The 26,015-nt window shown below is 45.4% G+C and overlaps 2 protein-coding genes across 5 annotated transcripts in view; one reads left to right on the forward strand and one right to left on the reverse strand.

Annotated features, from left to right (window-relative positions):
* LOC132763194 (relaxin receptor 2-like) overlaps positions 1 to 2,787 on the forward strand; it is a 35,652-nt gene extending 32,865 nt beyond the window's left edge. Inside the window, exons 16-17 of the mRNA XM_060756575.2 lie at positions 600 to 815; positions 2,411 to 2,787. Coding sequence (XP_060612558.2) covers positions 600 to 815; positions 2,411 to 2,607 — 413 coding nt within the window. The 3' untranslated portion in view covers positions 2,608 to 2,787. The remainder of the gene's footprint in view (positions 1 to 599; positions 816 to 2,410) is intronic.
* The window catches only part of STARD8 (StAR related lipid transfer domain containing 8), a 302,491-nt gene that overhangs the window by 216,292 nt on the left and 60,184 nt on the right, over positions 1 to 26,015 (reverse strand). For 3 of the 4 annotated variants that reach the window (XM_060755989.2, XM_060755988.2, XM_060755990.2), the window contains 9 exons: positions 25,183 to 25,356; positions 22,503 to 22,662; positions 19,510 to 19,708; positions 17,255 to 17,465; positions 15,514 to 15,628; positions 14,017 to 14,211; positions 12,505 to 12,722; positions 11,414 to 11,591; positions 5,055 to 10,005 (listed from right to left, as the gene is read on the reverse strand). In XM_060755989.2, coding sequence (XP_060611972.2) covers positions 9,826 to 10,005; positions 11,414 to 11,591; positions 12,505 to 12,722; positions 14,017 to 14,211; positions 15,514 to 15,628; positions 17,255 to 17,465; positions 19,510 to 19,708; positions 22,503 to 22,662; positions 25,183 to 25,356 — 1,630 coding nt within the window. In that variant the 3' untranslated portion in view covers positions 5,055 to 9,825. Of the gene's footprint in view, positions 1 to 5,054; positions 10,006 to 11,413; positions 11,592 to 12,504; positions 12,723 to 14,016; positions 14,212 to 15,513; positions 15,629 to 17,254; positions 17,466 to 19,509; positions 19,709 to 22,502; positions 22,663 to 25,182; positions 25,357 to 26,015 lie in introns of those variants that run through there. The other variant, XR_010910310.1, reaches the window with a different exon arrangement.

Consider the following 26,015-nt stretch of genomic DNA (forward strand, 5'->3'; position numbering starts at 1 on the left):
TTTGATCCTTCCTCCCTTCTTTTCTTCCTGTCTTCCTTTCTTTTTTCCTTCCTTCCAGTCTTCTTTCCATCCTGCCTGCCTGCCTGCCTTCCCTTCCCTTCCCTTCCCTTCCCTTCCCTTCCCTTCCCTTCCCTTCCCTTCCCTTCCCTTCCTTGCTTCCAATCTTCCTTCCTTCCTTCCTTCCTTCCTTCCTTCCTTCCTTCCTTCCTTCCTTCCTTCCTTCCTTCCTTTGGTCTTTCCTCTACAGAAGCCTGCCTGCCTGCCTGCCTGCCTTCTTTCCTTCCTTCCTTCCTTCCTTCCTTCCTTCCTTCCTTCCTTCCTTCCTTCCCTCCTTCCTTTGATCCTTCCTTCCATTCCCGTTCTTTCTCTTTCCTTCCTTCAATCTTTCTATCCTTCCTTCCTTCTTCAATTTCTTTATGTGCCTAAAATGACTATGTCTGCTTTTTTTTTTTTTACTAGTTTTGTAAAAATTTATATTTCCTCTTCTCCTCTTTTGTTGCCCTTAACTTGAGGCCTGAGGAGCCAAATCCAGAGTCTCCAAAGAGCGCTCCACAGCACCTGGTGCCACCTCATTTCCCCTTCCGTCCCTTCCATGCCAGGTCTGAACTTGGTGGCCTTCCTCCTGGTGACCTTTGCCTACAGCGGCATGTTCCGCTCCATCCACACCACAGCGGCCCAGGCGGCTAAGCAGAATGTCCTCTCCATGGAGGTGGCGCTGGCCAAGAGGTTCTTCTTCATTGTCTTCACTAACGCTCTCTGCTGGATCCCCATTTTCATCCTGAAGCTCCTTTCCTTGCTGGACGTGGAGATCCCAGGTAGGGGCTTCAACTGTTCAAATGCAGGAAATGACATCATGATGTGCGGCAAAATCCCTATGGCTCTTCCACCATTACCAAAAAGATATACCAGGATGGGAAGGAAGAAAAGAATTCAATGAATAAAGTTGGTAGCCTGCAGTGAAATAAATATGTCTTGTTGGAAAGAATGGGGAATAGAAGGTAGAAGAACAGTGTGTTGGAGTTCTAAGCATTGTTCTAGCAACAGGGACATACCTATTCATAAAACAATTATCCGCAATTAAATTCATTGGAGAGAATATATATATAGTCTCTTTTAATCATATCTGTCTATTCATCCATCCATCCATCCATCATCTTTATTTGTCTATCATCTCATCTCATGTCTGTTTGTCTGTCTATCATCTATCTATCTATCTATCTATCTATCTATCTATCTATCATCTATTGCCACTGACATCTGATATTGGATCCATCTTCTCTATCATCTCATCTCATCTCATCTCTTGTCTGTCATCTATCCGTCCATCCATCCATCCATCCATGTCTATCTACCTATCATGTCTATTGATACTATTTATCCATTCCCCATCTCTATCATCTCAGTTTGTCTGTCTGTCTATCTAATTGTCATCTATTTATCCATCCATCCATCCATCCATCCATCCATCCATCCATCCAACTGTTTGTCTCATCTCATATCTCTATCTATCTATCTATCTATCTATCTATCTATCTATCATCTAGTATCTATCTATCTATCATCTATCTCCACTCACATAATGGATCTATCTATTTATCCTATCTATCTATCTATCTATCTATCTATCTATCTATCTATCTATCTATTGGGAGGGCTTGGATGGTGTTTTCCTGGATTGCAGGAGAGGGTTGGACTTGGTGTCTCTTCCAACTTTAGGATTCTACAGCATATCTATCTATCCATCCATCCAGTCATCCATCTATCCTCTTTTCTCTCTCTCTGTCTCACCACTCACACCTGCCATTGGATATTATCTATAGACCAGACATCTGATGTTGGATCCATGATCTCTATCATATCATCTCATCTCATCTCTTGTCTGTCATCTGTCTGTCCATCCATCTACCCATCCATTCATGTTTATCTACCTATCATGTCTATTGATCCTATCTATCCATTCCCCATCTCTATCATCTCAGTCTGTCTGTCTAATTGTCATCTATTCATCCATCTATCTATCCATCCATCTGTTTGTCTCATCTCATATCTCTATCTATCTATCTATCTATCTATCTATCTATCATCTATCTACCTCTATCTATCATCTATTTCCACTCACATAATGGATCTATCTATTTGTCCTATCTATCTATCTATCTATCTATCTATCTATCTATCTATCTATCTATTGGGAGGGCTTGAATGGCGTTTTCCTGGATTGCAAGAGAGGGTTGAACTTGGAGTCTCTTCCAACTTTAGGATTCTACAGCATATCTATCTATCCATCCATCCAGTCATCCATCTAACCTTTTCTCTCTCTCTCTGTCTCACCACACTCATTGGATATTATCTATAGACCAGGGTGATAACTACAACCTAATGTGATGTCTGCCCTCTCCCCAAACACCAGGCACCGTGACCTCATGGGTGGTGGTCTTCATCCTACCCATTAACAGCACCCTGAACCCCATCCTGTATACACTCACCGCCCCCTCCTTCCAGGAGAAGCTCAAGCAGTTCCTGCAGAAGAAAAGGGCCTCCTTGCAGGAAACCCAGGCCAACAGCTTGGGCTTGTTGTCCTTGCAAAGCAGCACCACCACCGCCTGACCCTCCACCTTGGAAGCCCATGAAGACGTGGAAGAAACCCTGAGATATCTGGATTGCAGATCTCTGCTGCTGCAAACACAATCCCTATTGTCTCATGACCGAGAACCTCTAGGATGAACCTCAACTGAAGGTTGGCATGGATGAGCCAGAGAAGAAACTGTTCCTCAATTGGGGAAGAATGGGTTGCCTACATATTTTCCGGCATCCTGTTGTTGACGTGAATTGGCATAAATGGCGTGCCATATCGAGACTCATTTCTTTATTTAATTGATGACTAAATCCTGGTCATCACAGTGAAAATAGAGCACTTTAAAGCATACCAATTAGCATATGAACATGCATTGCTTTTACACTCGGCCTTTGCATGTTGTGCATTGACCATGGAGCCACATATGTTGTGTATTCAGTGGATATTTGTATTATGCTGGAAAACAGAATATGTTGGTCAACTTGCCTATTGTTGATGGCTGATGTCTCTACTGCATGCATTTCGAATCTTCTGCAAATCGGATTTGCAGAAGACCAGATTCAGAAATGCCCTCTGACCTTCTAGTTTTCCAAGCCGCGTATGCATTTTCCTTGTGACGGTGCATATACTTGTCTAGGTGGGTTTGGCATCTTTCTGGGGAAAGCTATGTTTGGATTTCGATGCCCAATGCAAAGATGTTGCAAACATTGGTCTTAATGCATGTTTGTTTATTAGGACTGTGCAGAATGTCGTTTCTCTTTCGGATATCGGATCTATTTCGTAAGATTTGTATATACAAACAGATATTAAGAAACGCAGGGCTGCGCCCACACAAAGACTGAATAACGATAACAATAATAATAGCGCTTCATTTATATTCCGCCCTTCTCACCCCGAAGGGGACTCAGGGCAGATCACAAGTACACATACACGGCAAACATTCAATACTGTTTGTATAGACAGTACACAGACAGACAGAACAGAAGGAGGTGTTACTTTGATGCCATGGACGGTTGGGCTTGATCCATTCTCTATGACGAAGAGCCATCAGGACTTCCTCCTTCCTTTTGGTTGTCCAGTATTTCCTGATCTTCTTTCTTTATGGCGTTGTAAAACACCTTCCCCGCTTTAGCAGTGCCTAATTTTTCTAATTACAGTGAAAGCTGTTTTCGAACTGCTTAGGTAAACAGTGAGCAGGGCTGATGGTCGGCCACTCATGCCAACCTGGGGCTTCGAACTTGCAACCTTTCAGTTGATAGATCTTATAGTTGCTGATGATTTGCCAGCTATGCTAAACCTCTGGCCACAAAACACTCACCCAATACTTTTTGTTTAAATTCTGAAAGCATCGGAAACCTCCCAAAGTTGGTTGCATTTTCATCACAAGCTAGTGAGATGAAGCCCCTGAAGTTTCCCCATTGGTTTTGCAAAAGTTTAAACCATGCCCACCAAGGAGGGTTGGATAATAAAACAGGAATCTTAACAATGTAATTCACAGAATATTGAATGATCGTAGAATCCTAGAATCAAAGAGTTGGAAGAGACCTCCTGGGCCATCCAGTCCAACTCCTTTCTGCCAAGAAGCAGGAATATTGCATTCAAATCACCCCTGACAGATGGCCATCCAGCCTCTGCTTAAAAGCCACCAAAGAAGGAGCCTCCACCACACTCCCTACGGGGCAGAGAGTTCCACTGCTGAATGGCTCTCACAGTCAGGAAGTTCTTCCTCATGTTCAGGTGGAATCTCCTCTCTTGTAGTTTGAAGCCATGGCTCCATTGCGTCCTAGTCTCCAAGGAAGCAGAAAGGAAGCTTGCTCCCTCCTCCTGTTGCTTCCTCTCATATATTTATACCTGGCTATCATATCTCCTCTCAGCCTTCTCTTCTTCAGGCTAAACATGCCCAGCTCCTTAAGCCGCTCCTCATAGGGCTTGTTCTCCAGTCCCTTGATCTGCTCCCTCCTCCCTGTGGCTTCCTCACATATTTATACATGGCTATCCTATCTCCTCTCAGCCTTCTCTTCTTCAGGCTAAACATGCCCAGCTCCTTAAGCCACTCCTCATAGGGCTTGTTCTCCAGTCCCTTGATCTGCTCCCTCCTCCCTGTGGCTTCCTCACATATTTATACATGGCTATCCTATCTCCTCTCATCCTTGTCTTCTTCAGGCTAAACATGCCCAGCTCCTTAAGCCACTCCTCATAGGGCTTGTTCTCCAAACCCTTGATCATTTTAGTCACCCTCCTCTGGACACATCCCAGCTTGTCAATATCTCTCTTGAATTGTGGTGCCCAGAATTGGACTCAATATTCCAGGACTTCAAAAATATTCTATTATTTCAGCATTAATTATTTCACTCATTTTTGTGCATCCTTTGTCATATGTAACGGCACATTGCAGTGACTGCATTCTCAGGAATACCGACATTTGGAGGTGTCGTTTCGCCCAAAACGTAGTGATGACGGAGATTAAAAAACACCGGAGCCATGTTAGTACTTTTATTTATACTTCCGTTTCCTTTAGGCACTCTGTAGTATAGTACAAAAATATTATTAAATACAAAACACACCTTGTTTGCTCTTTCACACTCACTCTCTCTCTCTCTCTCTCTCGCTGGTCAACGTCTTCCATGCACAACCCATGTTATATATTAAATTAATATTCTGACTGTACAATATTTATAGCTCGATAAGAAAGGAAACATTTATGTCGCTTGAGAAAACAACAAAAATGATTCCTCCAGGAGTTTAGTAACACCGATAAAAGAGAACCACAAACAGAATACAAGTTTTTCCATTCAAAAAGAAGAAGAAAAGGGATAAACAAAGAGGTGACGAGACCAAGAGTAAAAAGGTGGTTACGTTTTCTACAAAATCGGGATTTCTTGCTTTCCGGCGGAATGCAGTCTACAGTCAATTGAGTCCCTTGTTAAGAGCAAAAATAATAAGGTTGAGCTACTCACAGGCCAGCATTAGCCAAAGTCAGAAGATACATTTGGGAAGGATAATGGTCCTTCTCCACAGATCATGGCTTCAAATCCTAGTTTAGTCCCAACTGGAGACCTATTGAATCAACTGGGTTTATTTACAAGTTGACTCCCCGTTCAATAACACTATGTAACAAAATTTGAAAAATGTTCTCTTCCTGGGTTGTTGTAGGTATTTTCGGGCGATATGGCCATGGTCTAGAGGCATTCTATCCTGACGTTTCGCCTGCATCTATGGCAAGCATCCTCAGAGGTAGTGAGGTCTGTTGGAATTAGGACAATGGGTTTATATATCTGTGGAATGACCAGGGTGGGACAAAGGACTCTTGTCTGCTGGAGCTAGGAGGGAATGGTTCAACTGGCCACCTTGATTAGCATATAATGGCCTGGCAATGCCTGGGGCAATCTTTTGTTGAGAGGTGATTAGATGTCCTTGTTTGTTTCCTCTCTGTTGTTGTGCTGTTCTAATTTTAGAGTTTTTTTTTAATTCTGGTAGCCAGATTTTGTTCATTTTCATTAGAGCAAAATATACTACTGTCCCTCCAACAAAAACAATTTAATCAATTCTTCTCGTGTTTTTACGATAGAACAAAACACAAACGATATCCAAGACCGCCTTTTCCAGACTCTCCAAACTCCAGAGGCTGTGAGGAGGACATTTTCCATGTTGAAATAGGAAAATGCACTACAGCAGGACAAAGCTTTTGCTGTTTAATAAACTTTTTCATGTTTTTATGATAGAACCAATTAGGAAATGACATTGATAACCCAGGAACGCACAGTAATTGGCAAAGCAAGGCATTAAACCTTTAAGGCCGATACTAGATAAGGACAATAGCACAGCATCGTCTGCATATAAGAATAAGAATAGAACCAATTAGGAAATGACTGATAACCCAGGAACCAAAAGTCATGTTACATAATATAATGTATTCTGCCTTCTTGTCAATCCCAGAGTAGAACCATTGGATCCTATGTAAGTGAACCTTGCAGAACTGCCTTCAATTGAATGGCTCAACTCTATCTGGGACCAGTAATAAAGTTTATGCATTAAGGATATAGCATCTCCTCTTGCCCTTCAACAGCTCTGCCTCATTCCTCATCAGTCTTAAAATATATTATTGCACTAGATTTCTGGGAACCTTTGTTTGTATCAAACACTAATCTAGAATCTCCGACATCCCAGTTGCTTGCTTTTTGCAATTTGCACACAGATAGCAATACAAGAGCAACAAACAATGCATTCCTGGCTTCCGTGATCCCTTTCTACATGCACTTCACACACATAATACTATACTATATATATATATATATATATATATATATATATATATATATATATTTACAACACTGCTTTGCAAGCCACACACATGCTGCAATCTCTCCTAGAGACACACTTGGTCATCAGTTGACATTCTTCCCTATTTTTTCACCATTCTCAACTTCACAAACATGGCTTCCTCTGCAAGACGTCATCTCTATTTTCTGGCATTCATTTACACTGGTCAAAAACAAACACTTTCCCCATTTGGCTATTCTGGCCCATGGTCACACTCGTATTGTCTCAAGCACCATCTGAGGAAAATATTCTCGACATGAAAGACACCGCAGGCTGATTCATCCAGAAAAATCACCAATAGCAAAACACAAAAAATATTATTATTTGGGAACACGGATATTCTGGACCACTCTGTCAGGCTACATAGAGAAGTCGTTGAAATACATAAGCACATGGACTACTTCAACAGAAAGGAAGAAACCATGGAAATGAACAAAATTGGCTACCAGCACTGCCCACAAACCACCACTGATGTTGTGTAAGGATAAGCTCATTCTTATCTGGGGACAACTTGAGCCAAAGCTGCAAGAGTTAGACAAGGTTTGTAACATTGCTAGGAATTGGCCAGGGATGTTCAGGCTTGGACTAAAAGAGAAGGGAAGGAGGGACACAAAGGAGGAAGGCAAGATCTTCCCAGGTTTTCACCAAGAGCCTACATCAAAATAGAGCAGGCATGGGTCAACTTGGGTCCTCCGGGTGTTTTGGTCTTCAACCCTCAAAGCCAACCTTCAAAACCAGGAACTGAATGGAGGGATGGAGTTGTGTTCTGTTGACATTTAGAGGAGCAAAAGGAAGACCTTTTTGAAGTCCAAAGCACCTGGAGGGCCCATGTTTACCCATTCCTGAGATAAAGTCATGAATGCATAACTTCATATGGTCTCCTGACTTCAACCCTCAAAGCCAACCTTCAAAGCCAGGAGTTGAATGGAGGGATGGAGTTGTGTTCTGTTGACATTTGAGGAGCAAAAGGAAGACCTTTTTGAAGCCCAAAACATTTGGAGGGCCCAAGCTGGCCCATGCCTGAGATAGAGTCACGAATGAATAACTTCATATGGTCTCCTAAATTGAACCCTCAAAGCCAATCTTCAAAGCCAGGGGTTGAATGGAGATGTGGAGTTGTGTTCTGTTGAAATTTGAGGAGCAAAAGGAAGACCTTTTTGAAGTCCAAAATACCTAGAGGAGGGCTGAAGTTGGCCCATGCTTGAGATAGAGTCATGAATGCATAACTTTATATGGTCTCCTGAATTGAACCCTCAAAGCCGACCTTCAAAACCAGGAACTGAATGGAGGGATGGAGTTGTGTTCTGTTGACATTTAGAGGAGCAAAAGGAAGACCTTTTTGAAGTCCAAAGCACCTGGAGGGCCCATGTTTACCCATTCCTGAGATAGAGTCATGAATGCATAACTTCATATGGTCTCCTGACTTCAACCCTCAAAGCCAACCTTCAAAGCCAGGAGTTGAATGGAGGGATGGAGTTCTGCTTTGTTGACATTTGAGGAGCAAAAGGAAGACCTTTTTGAAGTCCAAAGCACCTGTAGGGCCCATGTTTACCCATTCCTGAGATAAAGTCATGAATGCATAACTTCATATGGTCTCCTGACTTCAACCCTCAAAGCCAACCTTCAAAGCCAGGAGTTGAATGGAGGGATGGAGTTGTGTTCTGTTGACATTTGAGGAGCAAAAGGAAGACCTTTTTGAAGCCCAAAACATTTGGAGGGCCCAAGCTGGCCCATGCCTGAGATAGAGTCACGAATGAATAACTTCATATGGTCTCCTAAATTGAACCCTCAAAGCCAATCTTCAAAGCCAGGGGTTGAATGGAGATGTGGAGTTGTGTTCTGTTCAATTTGAGGAGCAAAAGGAAGACCTTTCCCAGCCACAAAGTAAAAAAGGTCTAACCCAAAGCAAGCTCAAGAAGAAGACATCAACAGGCAACCAGATACCTCATTGCATGCATTCGTTGAAATCACCAGTTTGGGGACCAAACATGGACACTTGTTGTGTGTTGCAGTTGATTTGGAAAGCAATGGTGAGAGGAAACGATTATCTTGTTGGGGATTTGTGTGGTTTCTGGGCTCTCTGGTCAAGTTCTAGTAGCATTCTGTTGAAATTGTCTTATGTGCTTGTGGACATAAAGGAAATGAACAAAATTTAACAACCAGTATAGAAAAATACTAGAATCAAGAGAGAGAATAAGGAATGCTGCTCAGGCACAGGAGGTCTCTGGGTCTCTGGGCCCTAAGCCGTTGAGCACCACCCAGGCTAAGGATGTCTCCAAGGCAAACAACAATACAAAGGGAACAAAGGCCAGGCTATTTCCATGCAGATGCCCCACTCCCATGTTCATGGGTGGATCCCACTCAACACACACAAATCTAGCTTGCCAATTGCACCCTTCACACCTGTTTTCACAGGCAATGGTTCTTTCCTCCCACCCTGGAGATTATTCCACAGGTATCTATACTCCACTTGCTTGACTGCCATCAGATTCTCTGCAGATGACATTAACCACAGATGCAGGCGAAACATCTGAAGAAAATGCTGCTAAAACACGTTGGTCACACAGCCTGGAAACCACACAACAACACCCCAATGATTCTGACCAGGAAAAGCCTTCAACAACATGACTTTCTAGACATATTGGTGGCCATCCTTGCACTAAGCAACGAGGTGCAAGCCCTCCTTGATATCACATCTCCAGTTCAACGTGTCATGTTCTGCCTCACTCTTCCTGGTCCCTTGGATCATCCATATGATGCCATCACCACTAGTGGTCATTACACAGCCATTATTACCCAATGGAGGGGTGCTTTGGAGGATCCCAGACCCTTCCCAAGCAAGGAGACGCATTGCTGAACCAAGCAACACAATGGAGCACCAACAAGACACAGGCGATGGGGAGATATATCCTCCTCCATGGAGTGAAGGCTCATTTGCAGCTCCTCTCTTCTTCCTCCGGTAGCACCAGCAGTGTCCCAAGATGGCACGCCTTCAGATCTTCGTCTCTGGTCCGCTCGGGTTGAGTGTGGGGAACGAGTCGCGGATCCTGGCCAGCTCCATCGCACACAGGTGGCCAAAGACCTTGTTGTACCAGTCTGGGGACCGACCTCTGGAGAAAGAGAAGGAGAAGAAGCGGTCAAAGAAATACGTTATTATTAGACTATTATTATTAATAGAACTGGAATTGGGAGGGACAAAAAATGGGTTAAATCAGAGAATGAACTAAATGACTGGAAATGTTTGTCATGGATACCATGAACTCCTGACGGTACACAAACAGAATCCCTGGTCTATCCCTGGTTTTGAGACTCAGGTACACACACTCAAGGTGATTCAGCTCCCTAATAGGTGCTCTGGCCAGGTTAAAGGGGTCTTGATTGAGCACAGCTACCTGCTCACTGACACAGTACCTGGCTGGGCCCAGGTTGGCGCACTACCAACTCCCAGCCTGGTTTCAGTGAAGCATGCCAGGTCAGTCCCTTCATCCTTGAGGATATCATAGAAGAAAAAATGCAGAAAAAATGAAATGCAAAGATACAGAATGGGTGACGCCTGGCTTGAGAGCAGTACGTGTGAAAAAGATCTTGGAGTCCTCGTGGACAACAAGTTAAACATGAGCCAGGAATGTGATGTGGCGGCAAAAAAAGCCAATGGGATTTTGGCCTGCATCAATAGGAGCATAGTGTCTAGATCTAAGGAAGTAATGCCACCCCTCTATTCTGCTTTGGTTAGACCACATCTGGAATATTGTGTCCAATTCTGGGCACCACAATTCAAGAGAGAGATTGACAAGCTGGAATGTGTCCAGAGGAGGACGACTAAATGATCAAGGGTCTGGAGAACAAGCCCTATGAGGAGCGGCTTAGGGAACTGGGCATGTTTAGCCTGAAGAAGAGAAGGCTGAGAGGAGATATGATAGCCATGCATAAATATGTGAGAGGAAGCCACAAGGAGGAGGGAGCAAGCTTGTTTTCTGCTTCCTTGGAGACTAGGACGCAAGGGAACAATGGCTTCAAACTACAAGAGAGGAGATTCCATCTGAACATTAGGAAGAACTTCCTGACTGTAAGGAGAGCCGTTCAGCAGTGGAACTCTCTGCCCCGGAGTGTGGTGGAGGCTCCTTCTTTGGAAGCTTTTAAACAGAGGCTGGATGGCCATCTGTCAGGGGTGATTTGAATGCAATATTCCTGCTTCTTGGCAGAATGGGGTTGGACTGGATGGCCCAGGAGGTCTCTTCCAACTCTTGGATTCTATGATTCTATGATATGTGTCTTCTGTTGACTGACCTGGCATCATTTAAGAACAAGGTGAGGTTTGGTGGGTTGCCTGGCTCACTCTCCCAAGTTCCCCAGGCTGCAGGGTGACTGGAAGGTGGGATAGGTGTTAAACACCTTTCTTTATAAGGACACATTTCCTCACTGTGTTCAAGGCCCATTGGGTTGCAAGGCCTGAGATTGGAGGGTTCAAGCAGAACTTTTAGTCTCCTCCCCCCGCCACACCGATGTTTGGAGCCTCACCTGAGATCCGTGCGGCAGAGGTGGGTCACCCTGGAGCGCCCCATCCCGCAGGGCTCCACCAGGAACTGGGAGGCCAGGACCACCGCCCGGACCCCCCGACTCCAGGGGAAGCTTCTTGTAGTCCAAGGAGGCCGAGGCCAGGAGGCAGCCCCCCCGAGGAAGGTCCGTCCGCCACTTCCTGCAGTGGAAAGAGGCACAACGGCATTGGGTCATCCACTGCTGGGAAGTGAAGGGAAGCAAAGGAAGGAAGGGAAAGGAGGAAGGGGAGGGGAAGGGGAAGGGGAAGAAGGGGAAGGGGGAGTGGAAGGGGGAGGGGAAGGGAGAGGGGGAGGGGAAGAAGGTGAAGGGGAAGGGGGAGTGGAAGGGGGAGGGGAAGGGGAAGGAGAAGGGGGAGGGGGAGGGGAAGTGGAAGGGGAAGGGAGAGGGGGAGGGGAAGAAGGGGAAGGGGAAGGGGGAGTGGAAGGGGGAGGGGGAGGGGAAGGAGAAGGGGGAGGGGGGAGGGGAAGTGGAAGGGGAAGGGAGAGGGGGAGGGGAAGAAGGGGAAGGGGAAGGGGGAGTGGAAGGGGGAGGGGGGAGGGGAAGGGGGAGGGGAGGGGAGGGGGAGGGGGAGGGGGAAGGGGGAGGGGAGGGGGAGGGGGAGGGGAAAGGGAGGGGGGAAGGGGAGGGAAAGAAAGAAAGAAAGAAAGAAAAGAAAAGGGAAAGGGAAAGGGAAAGGAAGCCATGGAAAAGGAATCAAAGGAACGAGGAAGGCAAAGTGAAAGAAAGGAAAGGGAAGAGAAGGGAAGCAAAGAGAAGGAAATGGAAGCTAAGGAAGGAGGGAAACGGAAAGGAAAAGGAGAAAAGTGAGGGAAAGAGAAGGAAAAGGAAGTGAAAGAAAACGAAGGGAACGAAGGAATTAAGGGAAGGGAAAAGCAAAAGGGGGAGGGAAAGGAAGGGAAGGGAAGCAAAGGGAAAGGAACTGAAAGGAAGTGAGGAGAAGGGAAGAAAAGAGAGGGGAGGGGGAAGGACGAAGAGAAGACAAAAGCTGAGATGGGAAGAGAAGACGAGGCAGGAAAGCAGGAGTCTGCCTGAAGATGCCTGGGTTTCCTCACCGGAGGACCACGAAGTCCCTCCTTGGGTGGGGGGCCATGCTGTCAGTCACGTAGTGGTAGACCTCGGTGTTCTTGTCCAGGGCCTCCACCACCTTCCCTTGGAGCAGGTCCTCGTCCCAAAGGTGACGCTCTCTCAGCACACGGTGCAGCACGGCATGTGGGGGAGCCTCCACCTCCGTGGACACCTTCCACAGCCGCAGCGGGTGGCCGTCCCCCACCTGCACAAAGGAGGGAGAGGCAAAGGAGGAGGCTTGGCATTATTGGGGGGACACTCAGGGTGAGAAGGGGTGCTCCGGAATGGGCTGCATGAAGAGGCAGGAAATCAAACAACAAAAACAACAACCATAATTGTTTTTGTTGTTGTTGAGATAGTCAACCAGGCAACCTATGTATTTTTATTTTATTTATTTTTTTGTCGTGTCAGGAGCAACTTGAGAAACTGCAAGTCACTTCTGGTGTGAGAGAATTGGCCGTCTGCAAGGACGTTGCCCAGGGGACATTGCCCGGATGTTTTGATGTTTTATCATCCTTGTGGGAGGCTTCTCTCATGTCCCTGCATGAGGAGCTGGAGCTGACAGAGGGAGCTCATCCACGCTCTCCCCGGATTCAAACCTGTGACCTGTCGGTCTTCAGTCCTGCGGCACAGGGGTTTAACCCACTATGCCACCGGGGGCTCCTAGCCTATGTATAAGCCCATGGTAAACACCCTGGCATTCAATTACATACTACTAGTAGTACTAATACTACTATGATGGTGAACCAGGCAGCCCATGGATAAGCCTATGGTAAACACATCCTGGCCTTCCATGACGAGTACTACTTCTTCTTCTACTACTACTACTCATTATTGGGATGGTCAACCAGACAGCCTATGAATGAGCCAATGTAAACACACCCTTGTCACCAATGGCATCATGTTACTGTTGTTGCTGTTGTTGTTGTTGCTGCTGCTGCTGCTGCTGCTGTTCTTCTTGTTGTTGAGATAATCAACCAAGCAGCTTATGATTGAGCTTATGGTAAGCCCACCTGGCCTTCAATGACGACTACTTTTCCTCCTGCCCCCCACCCCTCCTCCTCATTATTGGGATAGTCAACCAGGCAGCCCGGGGTTAAGCCTATAGTAAACACACCCTTACCACCAATGGCATCTTGTTGTTGTTGTTGTTATAATTATTATTATTACTGAGATGGTCAACCAGGCAGCTTATGATTGAGCCTATGGTAAGCCCACCCGGCCTCCAATGACTATCATTTTTCCAGTTGTTGTTGTTGTTCTTTTTGTTTTTATTGTTCTCATTATTGAGCTGGTCAACCAGGCAGCTGATGGATGACCATATGGGGAGCCCATCTTGTCCTCCAAAGGCCTCTTGCTGGAGACCTGTTGGATCTCAAGGGTCAGGCCTTTCTCCCAAGCACCTCCTTGCCAAGACAGGTTTCCACGTTGAGTGGGAATTCTTCTCTCATGTCTCGAAATCCCTCATGGCTGGGCCTTCCCTTGGGACCTTCCCTCACCTTCTTGCAGGAGAGCTCCGTGTTCCGGGGCCCGGCGGTGCTGAGCCAGCCCTTGAAGCGCTCCGAGGAGTCCTTCAGCAGCCCTTGGAGACTGGCCTCCAACTCATCTGGGGATTTTAGCTCCAAAGAGGAGAGCGGTTGAGCCTCGGCCGAGACATAGGAACTGCACAGCTGGAGAAGCATCTCGTGTGGGATCTGGGGAGGCAAGCCGTCCATGAACACATTGACGAAAAGCGAGGGGACCGCAAGTACATGGGGCAACATCTGGCCAACCCTTTCTTTCCATGCATGCAAGGGCTTCCACGTACAGGCAGTCCCCAAATTACAAACAAAGCAAGTTGTTAACTAGGAGTGGTTTGTAAATCGGAAGTTTGCAATTTGGGAATGGCCTGTTTCTTGATTCAGGATTGTGGCCAGTCTATATGAATAAATAAGGAAAGACACTCAAAAACAGGGGAACTCCAGACAGCAAGGAATCAAGGGCCAGTTAACACCTCCCAATCAGAGGGTGACTCCAGGCAACAATGGGCAGGCTCCTTCTAAGCAGATACCCTCACTGAATGACTTTGCAGCTTCATGGCTACACTATGCTATTCAAGCTTGCTCATTGCAACATTCACACTTGCTTCAAACAGACAAGCGTTCTTTCTCCCACCCTGGACATCATTCCACAGGTGTGTGTGTGTGTGTGTGTGTGTATTAGGCTTGGGTAACTACGGAAAAATTTGGTTCTAAACTCGTTTCATTTTTAGGGGGGCCCTTGTGTTTTGTTTTTTTAAAGAATTCTGAAATTTTCCTTTGAAAAAGTTCGAAATATACGAAATTTCGTAAAATTACGAATCGATTCGTTAATGGCGGACGCGATTGCGCAATACGCTAAAAAACCCTCCAAATGGGAGATGGGGAACTTCTGAAGCTTCCCTCTCCCTCTGTTGTTGACTGTTGGTGTGATAATTCATTTTTTATCATTGATAAAACAAACAACAACTATAAAACTTGCACCAGACATACGGAAATAATTACGAAACAATTACGAAACAATTTCGAAACAATTTCGAACCAATTACGAAACAATTACGAAACAATACGAAATAAATTGGAAAAATTGTTTTGATTTTTAATTACTCCTCACAGTAGTCCTGAATGGCTCAATATTGGATCGTAAGCTAATTTAAATACGAATTAATAACAAATTACGAAATTAATGAACGAAACCACCCAAGACTTATACACACACACACACACACATACATATATACATACACACACACAAACACACACACCACTTGCCTCACTTCCAACAGAACCTCTGAAGATGCCCTTAACTACAGATGCAGGTGAAACATCAGGAGAGAATGATACTGGAACATGGCCATGCAGCCCAAAAACTCACAGCAAGCCAATATGAATAAACTTCTGAAATGTTTTGTTGAGCATTGTCGTCACCTTGGCACCCAACAGCTCCAGGTTCAATGGCAAATACAGCAGCAAACTTACCTGGAAGAGCTTCTTGCAGTCGGCGATCATGTGGGAAAGGCTTTGGGTGGCGGCCATGTTTTCGCTCAGGTCCTTGTGGTCAGGTTTGCCCACCGTGCTCCTCTTGTGCATCATCCTGAAATGGGAAAAGAGGGGCGGGCAGGTGAGAGACTCACAGCTGGATGGGTTCTTGATTGGCAACAGGTACATCAGAGAGGCAGCAAATGCAGGCTCTGCCCAAAACATCAACATGGCAAAGCCATGGCAGAAGAAACAGGCAGAACACATCAAGTGTAAATTTGTAAATTTAGTATTTGCTTTCCCAGGACTAAAGTGCCCAGAGATACCCTGCACCACCTTCTTATTGGAATAATAAAAATTAACAAAGCTGCCAAGTTCTTGTTATCTATCTATCTATCTATCTATCTATCTATCTATCTATCTATCCACCCTTCTTTCCTTCATCTTTCTTCTTTCCTTCCTTTTCCTCCCTCCTTCCCTTCCTTTCACCATTCATCTTTCCTCCATGCTTCCTTTTCCTCCCTTCTTCCCTTCCTGCCTTCCTCTTTATTCCCTCTTCCCTCCATACTTCCTTCCCATTTCCTCCATCCTTCCTTTTCTCCATTCCTTTTCCTTTCTTTCTTCCCTCCTTCCTTCCTTTGTCTTTCCTCCATACTTCCTTCTTTTTCCTCGCTCCTTCCCTTCTTCCTCCTTCCTTCTTCCTTCCTTACTCTTTCCTCTATGCTTCTTTCCTTCCTTTTCCTTTTTCCTTCTCTCCTTTCTTCCTCTTTCTCCTTCCCTACTTCCTTCCTTCCTTTCTTTTTCCTTCCTTCCTTCGTCTTTCCTCCATACTTCCTTCTTTTACCTCTCTCCTTCCTTTCCTCTTCCTTCTTTCCTCTTTCCTCTATGCTTCTTTTCTTCCTTTTCCTTTTTCCTTCTCTCCTTTCTTCCTCTTTCCCCTCCCTCCCTCCCTTCCCTCCCTTCCCTCCCTTCCCTTCCTTCCTTCCTTCCTTCCTTCCTTCCTTCCTTCCTTCCTTCTTTTGTCTTTCCTCCATACTTCCTTCTTTTTCCTCTCTCCTTCCTTTCCTCTTCCTCCTTTCCTCTTTCCTCTATGCTTCTTTCCTTCCTTTTCCTTTTTCCTTCTCTCCTTTCTTCCTCTTTCCCCTCCCTCCCTCCCTTCCCTCCTCCTTCCTTCCTTTTTCCTTCCTTCTTTTGTCTTTCCTCCATACTTCCTTCTTTTTCCTCTCTCCTTCCTTTCCTCTTCCTTCTTTCCCTTTTCCTCTATGCTTCTTTCCTTCCTTTTCCTTTTCCCTTCTCTCCTTTCTTCCTCTTTCCCCTCCTTCCCTCCCTTCCTTCCTTCCTTCCCCTTCTTTCCTTCCATGCACAAAAAAACCCACATTTTCTTATGATAGAACCAATTAGGAAATTACACCGATAACCTAAGAGCACACAGTAAATGGCAAAACAATGCATTAAGCATTTAGGGCCAATACTAATTAAGGACAATAGCACAGCATCATCTGCATATAAGAATAAGGATAGGACCAATTAGGAAATGACATTGATGACCCAGAAACACACAGTAATTGTCAAAGCAATGCATTAAGTGTTTAAGGCCGATATTAGATAAGGACAATAGCACAGCATCATCTGCATATAAGAATAAGGGAACATGAGTAGAGTGGAGAGAACGCAAATTGTGTTGCGTAGTGTTATGCCAGGAGATGGCCATGAAGGCGGAAGAGGGTCCCTAGAGGCTCACCTGGGGGAGGTGCTCTCCTTCTTGGAGGCATTGAGGTGGAAGACGGAGGGGGCCAGGCACACAGCCAGGTTCCCACAGGTCATCTGGTTCTCCTCGGCCGAAGCGATGTCACTCAGGAAGTACAAGAGGGTCTGCAGGACCTCTCGGTTCTCGTCGGGCATCAGCACAATAGCCGCCTGCACAGCTGCTAGGCGCTGCTCCTTGGGCACAACTGGGGAAACAAGGCGCCCATTAAGGTAAGTGCTGAGCCTGGGTGCTGCCCCCAAATTTATTTATTTACGACATTTTTATCCCACCCATTTCAGCCTGAAGGCGACTCAGGGAGGCATACAGACCGGCAACAATTAGATGCCATATAGAATACATATATCAATAAAGACAATTACAACACATCATAAAGACATATGAAATCCATAAAAACTATAAAACTATAAAAATCAATAAAAAACCAATGTCTTCCAATCCAAATTCCTCATCTGTTTACATAGTCTTAGCCATTCCATGTTCGTATTACGATTTTGTATTAACTGGTTACGCTGCAGCTCCAAACGCTTTCTCAAAGAGCCAGGTTTTCACTTGTTTTCGAAAAGTCAGGAGGGAGGGAGCAGATCTAATATCCCTGGGAAGGGAGCTCCACAGCCGAGGGGCCACCACCGAGAAGGCCCTGTCTCTCGTCCCCACCAAGCGCACCTGTGAGGCAGGTGGGATCGAGAGCAGGGCCTCCTCAGATGATCTCAAATTCCTAGAAGGTTCATAGGGAGAGATACATTCGCATAGCTAAGCTGGGCCAGAAGCGTTTAGCCAAACTCCATAGCATCTGTGTCAATCAGACACTAGAGGTGAGGAGATCAAATGCAATAGGTTTGTTTTGGTCAGAGCAAAGCTAATTGGGAAAAATAGTGCCACCAGGCTGAGATGCAACTCAGCCTTCATATAGTAGAGGTTCCTAAAGTACCAAAACATTCACACCTCTCATTCACACCCATATACCTGGGAGTCACTTTGGACCGTGCTCTGACCTACAAGAAGCACTGCCTGAATATCAAACAAAAAGTGGGCGCTAGAAACAATATCATACGAAAGCTGACTGGCACAACCTGGGGATCACAACCAGACACAGTGAAGACATCTGCCCTTGCGCTATGCTCCTCTGCTGCTAAGTATGCATGCCCAGTGTGGAACACATCTCACCACACTAAAACAGTGGATGTGGCTCTGAATGAGACATGCCGCATGATCACGGGGTGTCTGCGCCCTACACCACTGGAGAAATTACACTGCTTAGCCGGTATTGCACCACCTGACATCCGCCATGAAGTAGCAGCCAATAGTGAAAGGACCAAGGCAGAGACATCTCCGGCTCATCCCGTTTGGGTATCAGCCAGTACGTCAACGACTTAAATCAAGACATAGTTTTCTTAGATCTACAGAGACACTCGCTGGAACACCCCAGCAAGCGAGAGTCCAAAAGTGGCAGGCCCAAACCCAGCACCTCAATCCATGGGTGATACCAGATGAGAGACTCCCCCCTGGGCACACAGAAGACTGGGCAACTTGGAAGGCGCTGAACCACGAGATGCAGAGCCAATCTTAAGAAATGGGGCTACATGGTGGAATCCTCGGCATGCGAGTGCGGAGAGGAGCAAACCACTGACCACCTGCTGCAATGCACCCTGAGCCCTGCCACATGAAGCACCATGGAGGACCTTCTTGCGGCCACACCAGAGGCACTCCAAGGGGCCAGATACTGGTCAAAGGACATTTAACCAACTACCAAATTTGCAAAATCTGTGTGTTTTTTTTCCTTTTTCTTTTTAATCTGTGTGTTTGCTCTGTTAGAATTGTAATACAATGGTTGCTGATGACACGATAAATAAATATATTCACACCTCTCTACTTTGTCTTTCTCTCAACGCCTCTTATCTACTTTTACTATAGCCATTTCCCTCTTCCTGTGCTCCCCCTTCTTTATCTTTAGGTCATAAAGTCCTCAATTTGAACTTTCTTCCACTTTCATCTCCTCAATTTCCTGTCCGAAATCCCTACTCTTCTGCTGTTTTGACTCACAAGGAGTTCCACCCTTCTTTTCAAGTCCTCCAGTCCTCCCTCTCCTTAACTTCCTGCTGGTTTGCTCAGTAAATTTCCATTTTCTTCCTAAGGACAGGGGACAGAAGTCTATGGAATCTATGGGAGCAAGTTCAGGATGGCCTCCCAACCCTAACCCACAGTGACACAGCCTTTTTTCATCCGCTCACACTGGTAAATCTGCAAAAAGGTTTCTGTCAGCTTGTTGGTGAAGACGGGCTCTGGAAGGTCACGGAAATACTGCTTGAGGAGGTCCGCCACGTCGTACGCCGACTGCCCCTCATAGTTGACGTTGTCAGGAGAGGCTTCGTTCATGTGCCGCAATGCCTGGATCCGGGACTTGACCCCCGATTTGCGGAAAATGCCGACCTGGATGCAGGAAAAGCAAAAGCAAGCCTGTTGGCAATCCACGTACAAATGAAATGGACATCCAGACATTGATAAGATAGGACACATTGGGCATACAGCCCGCAAAACACACAACACCCCAGTGATTCAGGACATGAAAGCAATTGATAATGCATTTATTCCATAACTTTTGATTCCTGGGTGAATTGTCATAGTCCCATCTCCCCTCTATCCATGTTCCTTTGCTCTTATATGCAGACGATGCTGTGCTATTGTCCTTATCTAGTATTGGCCGTAAATGCTTAATGCATTGCTTTGCCAATTACTGTGTGTTCCTAGGTTAACAATGTCATCATAAAAACATGGGAAATGTTTTTATTAAACTGGAAAAACATTGTTGCTATGCGAGGGACCTCCTGCTATAGCACATTTTGCTCTACTTTTTCAATGAGTATCTTATTGAGTCTCAATCAATTCAATATAGCTTGTGGCACAAACTATTTATTATTTATTTTATTTATTATTACACTTGTATACCGCTAATATCTCAGCCTAAGTCGGCGACTCATTGCGGTTTACAACATCTAAAAACAGCAATATTCAATTTAAAAGCATAAAAACACATATAAAATACAGAATTATTGGGCCACCAATAACAATCCAAGTGCATCTCGTAACTGGGATCACAATCCAAATTCGTCGTCCGTAATTACCAGTCCTTAATAGTCAAGGTTCGTTTCGTCGGATTATCCGAATGCTTGTTCAAACATCCATGTCTTAAGTTTTTTCCGAAACGCCATCAGCGAAGGGGCTGACCTTATCTCTATAGGGAGGGTGTTCCAAAGCCGGGGGGCCACCACAGAAAAGGCCCTGTCTCTCGTTCCCGCCAGCCGCACCTGTGAAGCCGGCGGGATAGAGAGCAGGGCCTCCCCAGAAGATCTTAGGGTCCTGGCGGGCTGATAGGCTGAGATACGTTCGGATAGATAAGTTGGGCCAGAACCGTTTAGGGCTTTAAAGGCCAATGCCAGCACTTTGAATTGAGCCCGGTAGCAGATCGGCAGCCAGTGGAGCTGGTACAGCAGAGGAGTTGTATGCTCCCTGTGCCCCGCTCCTGTTAGTATCATGGCTGCCGCCCGTTGGACTGATTGGAGCTTCCGGGCAGTCTTCAAAGGCAACCCCACATAGAGAGCGTTGCAGTAGTCAAGACGGGATGTAACCAGAGCGTGGACTACCGTGGCCAAGTCAGACTTCCCAAGGTACGGACGCAGTTGGCGCACGAGTTTTAACTGTGCGAAAGCTCCCCTGGTCACCGCCGAAACCTGGGGTTCCAGGCTCAGCGATGAGTCCAGGATCACACCCAAACTGCAAACCTGGTTGGAGTAGAATCATCATCATCATCATCATCATCAGGGGAAATGTTATTATTAAACTGGAAAAACATTGTTGCTATGGGAGGGACCTCCTGCTATAGCACATTTTGCTCTACTTTTTCAATGAGTATCTTATTGAGTCTCAACCAATTCAACATAGCTTGTGACACAAACTAGTTGGAGTAGAATAATAATAATAATAATAATAATAATAAACAACTTTATTTATACCCCACCACCATCTCCCCCAACGGGGACTCGGGGCAGCTTACATGAGTCCAAACCCAAACAACAAATTACAATAAAATAAAAACCAAAGACACAAACGACAACACAGTAAAGTACATAAAACATATGAATACAAAAAGCAATATAAAATACAATATCCAATAGAACAGTGTTTCTCAACCTTCCGAAGGCTGCGACCCCTTCATGCACTTCCTCATGTGGTGGTGACCCCCAACCATAATTATTTTCCTTGCTACTTCATAACTGTCATTTTGCTTCTGTTACGAATCGTCATGTAAATATCTGATATGCAGGATGTATTTTCATTCACTGGATTAAATTTGGCACAAATACTCGATAGGCCCAAATTTGAATACTGGTGGGGTTGGAGGGGGGATTGATTTTGTCACTTGGGAGTTGTAGCTGCTGGGATTTGTAGTTCACCTACAATCAAAGAGCATTCTGAATTCCACCAACGATGGACTTGAACCAACCTTAGAACACAGAACTCCCATGACCCACAGAAAATACTGGAAGGGTTTGGTAGGCATTGACCTTGAGTTTAGGAGCTGTAGTTCACCTACATCTAGAGAGCACTGTGGACTCAAACAATGGTGAATCTGGACCAAATTTGGCACGAATGCTCAATATGCCCAAATGTGAACAGTGGTGGAGTTTGGGGAAAATAGATCTTGACATTTGGGAGTTGCAATTGCTGGGATTTATAGTTCACTTACAATCAAAGGGCATTCTGAACCCCACCAATGATAGAATTGGGCCAAACTTCCCACACAGGACCACCATGACCAAAAGAAAATACTGTGTTTTCTGATGGTTTCTTGCAACCCCTCTGACACCCCCTTGTGACCCCCTCAGGGGTCCCGACCCCCAGGTTGAGAAACACTGCAATAGAACAACTACTTTCAATGTAAGGGTCACACAATTAAACAGGAAATAACACTTTCAAACCAGGAAGAGAATATTTTTCAAATTTTGTTACATAGTGTTATGAATATGCAAGTACAGGCAGCCCTCAAGTTATGAACAAGAGAGATTCTGTAGATTAATCTTAAATTGGATTTGGGGGTAAGTCAGAACAGGGACATTTTTTAAGTGTAACTCAGCCAAATATATAAATCAAGGCCTTCCTCGTGAATGGCTTTGATTCTTGATGAGGAGAGCCCATCCTGTTGTGGTGATTGTTGTTGTCTCCTCACCTGGTCCAGGCACTGGCTCCGGATGTAGCGCATGGCTTGCTGGATGCTCTGGGGAAGAGGCTGCCCCGTCCGCTGGACGTTGACCATCGGTGGGACCCCAAAGACCCTCTTGTCCTTGTAGTCGGGGGTCTTGCTCCGCTTCATGAATTTAGGAACAGTCCTGGCAGAGACAAGGAAGCCATCATCAAGGAAGTCTGAGGGGGAGGTTGGGCTTGGAGGCAAGAAGAAGACCGAGAGAAGCGGACCCGATACCCAGGACTAAATATTGGAAAAATGTATCACAATGTATCATTAGGAAGAACTTCCTGTTGGGAAGAGTTGTGGAAGACTGGAATATACTTCCTTGAATATCTCCTTCCCTGGAGGTTTGGGAACAGAGGCTGGATGGTCATCTGTTGGGAGTGCTTTGATTGTGTGTTCCTGCATGGCAGAAAGGGTTGGACTGGATGATCCTGGGTGTCTCTTCCACCTCTAGAAGTCTGTCTATCTATCTATGTCTTATGGGTTTGATTGGATGGCCTTTGGGTTCCCTTCTAACTCTAGGATTGTATCTATCCAGCCACCCACCCACCCACCCACCCATCCATCCATCCTCTTATCTATATGTCTATCTATCTGTCAATCTATCTATCTATTACTTATTGGTTGGATTGGATGGCCTTTTGGGTATCTTCCAATTCTATGAGTCTATTTATCTAGCTATGTCTTATTGGTTGGACTGGATGGTCTTTAGGCTCCCTTCCAACTCTAGGATTGTATCTATCTATCTTATCTATCTATCTCTATCTATCTATCTATCTATCTATCTATCTATCTATCCATCCATCCATCCATGCATCCACCCATCCATCTATCCTCTCATCTATCTGAATATTTATCTGTCAATCTATGTATCTTATGGGTTGGACTGGATTGCCTTTGGGGTCTCTTCCAACTCTAGGAAACTATGCATCTATTTATCTATCTATCTAGTCTTATGGTTTGGACTTGGGGCCCTTAGGGTCTCTTCCAGTTCTAGAAATCTATCTATCTATCTATCTATCTATCTATCTATCTATCTATCTATCTATCTAGTCCAGTGGTTCTCAATCTGTGGATCCCCAGATGTTTTGGTCTTCAACTCGCATAAATCCTAGCAGCTGTTAAACTAGCTGGGATTTCTGGGAGTTGAAGGCCAAGACACCTGGGGACCCACAGGTTGAGAACCACTGATCTATTCTTATGGGTTGGACTTGGGGCCCTTAGGATCTCTTCCAGCTGTAAGATCCTATCTATCTATCTATCTATCTATCTATCTATCTATCTATCTATCTATCTATCTTGGGTTGGACGGAATGGCTCTGGGTGTCTCTTATGATGTATACACTCCTTCCCATGTGGTCTATGGGAACCTGGGGCATTGCTCCAAGAGGTAGAGGGGATGAGAGCGAGCTCTGTCTTTTCCGGAGTCTATATTTTGTATATAGAGGAACGTGTCAAGATTAAAAGCCTCCTGTGTGTTTGGATGAACACTGAATCAAAGAGGGGTTTTTTTCTAAGCAGTGAGCAGAACAAGATCAGATGGTGCAGTTACACTCTGAAAACAACTGATAAGGACTCTACTGTGTATAGGTTTATTTTTCCCAGCTTGCCTCTGAGACATTCAGTCCATCACGCAGCGTAATCAGGGAAGGCGCGACTGGAGAAAAATATAAATCACGCACTATCCCAGTATACCTGTCCGAATGTATCTCCTTCTATGTCCCACCTCGGAGTTTAAGATCTTCTGGGGAGGCCCAACTCTCGGCCCCGCCTCTATCACAAGTGAGGCTGGTAGGGACGAAGGACAGGGCCTTCTCAGTGGTGGCCCCTCACCTGTGGAATTCACTCCCTGGGGAAATTAGGTCATCAACATCCCCCCTCTCCTTCAGAAGGAAGCTGAAAACATGGATATGGGACCAGGCTTTTGGGTAATCTGGCAGACTGACAAGGTAATGATGACCAGAATTTGGAAAGGACTATGGTAATGCTGAATGGGGAGCTCCCGGTGGCGCAGTGGGTTAAAGCACTGAGCTGATGAGCTTGTTGATCGAAAGGTCACAGGTTTGATTCTGAGGAGCGGTGTGAGCTTCCGCTGTCAGCCCTAGCTTCTGCCAACCTAGCAGTTCGAAAACATGCAAATGTGAGTAGATCAATAGGTACCGCTCCGGCGGGAAAGTAACGGCGTTCCATGCAATCATGCCGGCCACATGACCTTGGAGGTGTCTACGGACAACGCTGGCTCTTGGGCTTAGAAATGGAGATGAGCACCACATCCCAGAGTCAGACATGACTGGACTTAAAGTCAGGGAAATACCTTTACCTTTACCTTAATGCTGAATGGATTTACGGATTTTAGAACTCAGTGAACATTTGGCCACTAGATTGGCTTTTTAGTTGTTATTGTATTAATTGATTGTTTTTAACTATTGTGGCAATTGCTGTTATGTATTTTATCTGTGGAATTGTTGGCATTGAATTGTGCCGGTTGTAAGCCGCCCTGAGTCCCCCCTTGGGGGTTGAGAAGGGTGGGGTAGAAGTGCCCGAAATCAAATAAATAAATAAAAACGTTGACAGACTACTCCCTAGCCCCTCTCTGGAGGAATGCACTCCCTTGAATGTACGGACACCGTTTCTTTCCCCTTCCGCTCCGAAGACTCACCAGGCCCAAGTCTGCTTGTGTGGGACGGAGTATTTCTCCATGAGGGCCGTGAGGCAGAGGAGGGAGCATTTCTGGAGGAGGTTCACTTGCGCCGCTGACTGGCGGTTGATCTCCAAGGAGGCCGAGTTCAAGCTGGGACGGTGCGAGTTCTGGAAGCTGTGCCAGCGGAGTTTCCTGGGTGGCAATGGATGCACAGAAAGGGGGAGAAGAAGAAGAAGGTAAGGAGGGATTCCCACCCAATTTGGGGCCCCCAAAAAGTCAGCTTACAAGCAATGTTGGTGGTGGATCTCCAGTCAGAATGAGCTCCTGATGTGAGTTCATGCATTCATGGAACTCTCCAAGGTGCTGAATCCCTTCTAAGGATCAGGATCCAGCACCTTGGAGAGCTCACCACAGCTAAGTGTGGAAAAAATAGTTTCCATTATTCGTTTCCCAGAACAATAGAGAAACAAGATGTTAACACAGTTTTATTCCTAAATGTCCTAAATGAAATATGTTCTACTTTGAAATATATTTTACTTTGTTGCACTGCTGAGATGCTTGAATACAAACCATTGAATACAAAATGTTGAGATGCTTCAATACAGAGAGAACACAAACACAAAAGCAAGGGTTTGCTCTCATGGAATGGACAGCACAATACTTTGAAGGAAGGCTTAAATGGGCAATATAATTTGGCACATAACAATTTACATGTTTGGTCAGTAGAGGGCACCAAACGCCTGCTTGAGATTTTTCTCTTGATTTAATTATATTCCCAGATTCCAGCCAGATATTAAATCAGGAAAATCCTAGAAGTGTGAATGTAATTTTAGGAGCACCACATATTTTAT

This window comes from Anolis sagrei, chromosome 10, assembly GCF_037176765.1.
Source record: "Anolis sagrei isolate rAnoSag1 chromosome 10, rAnoSag1.mat, whole genome shotgun sequence".
Lineage (NCBI taxonomy): Eukaryota > Metazoa > Chordata > Lepidosauria > Squamata > Dactyloidae > Anolis > Anolis sagrei.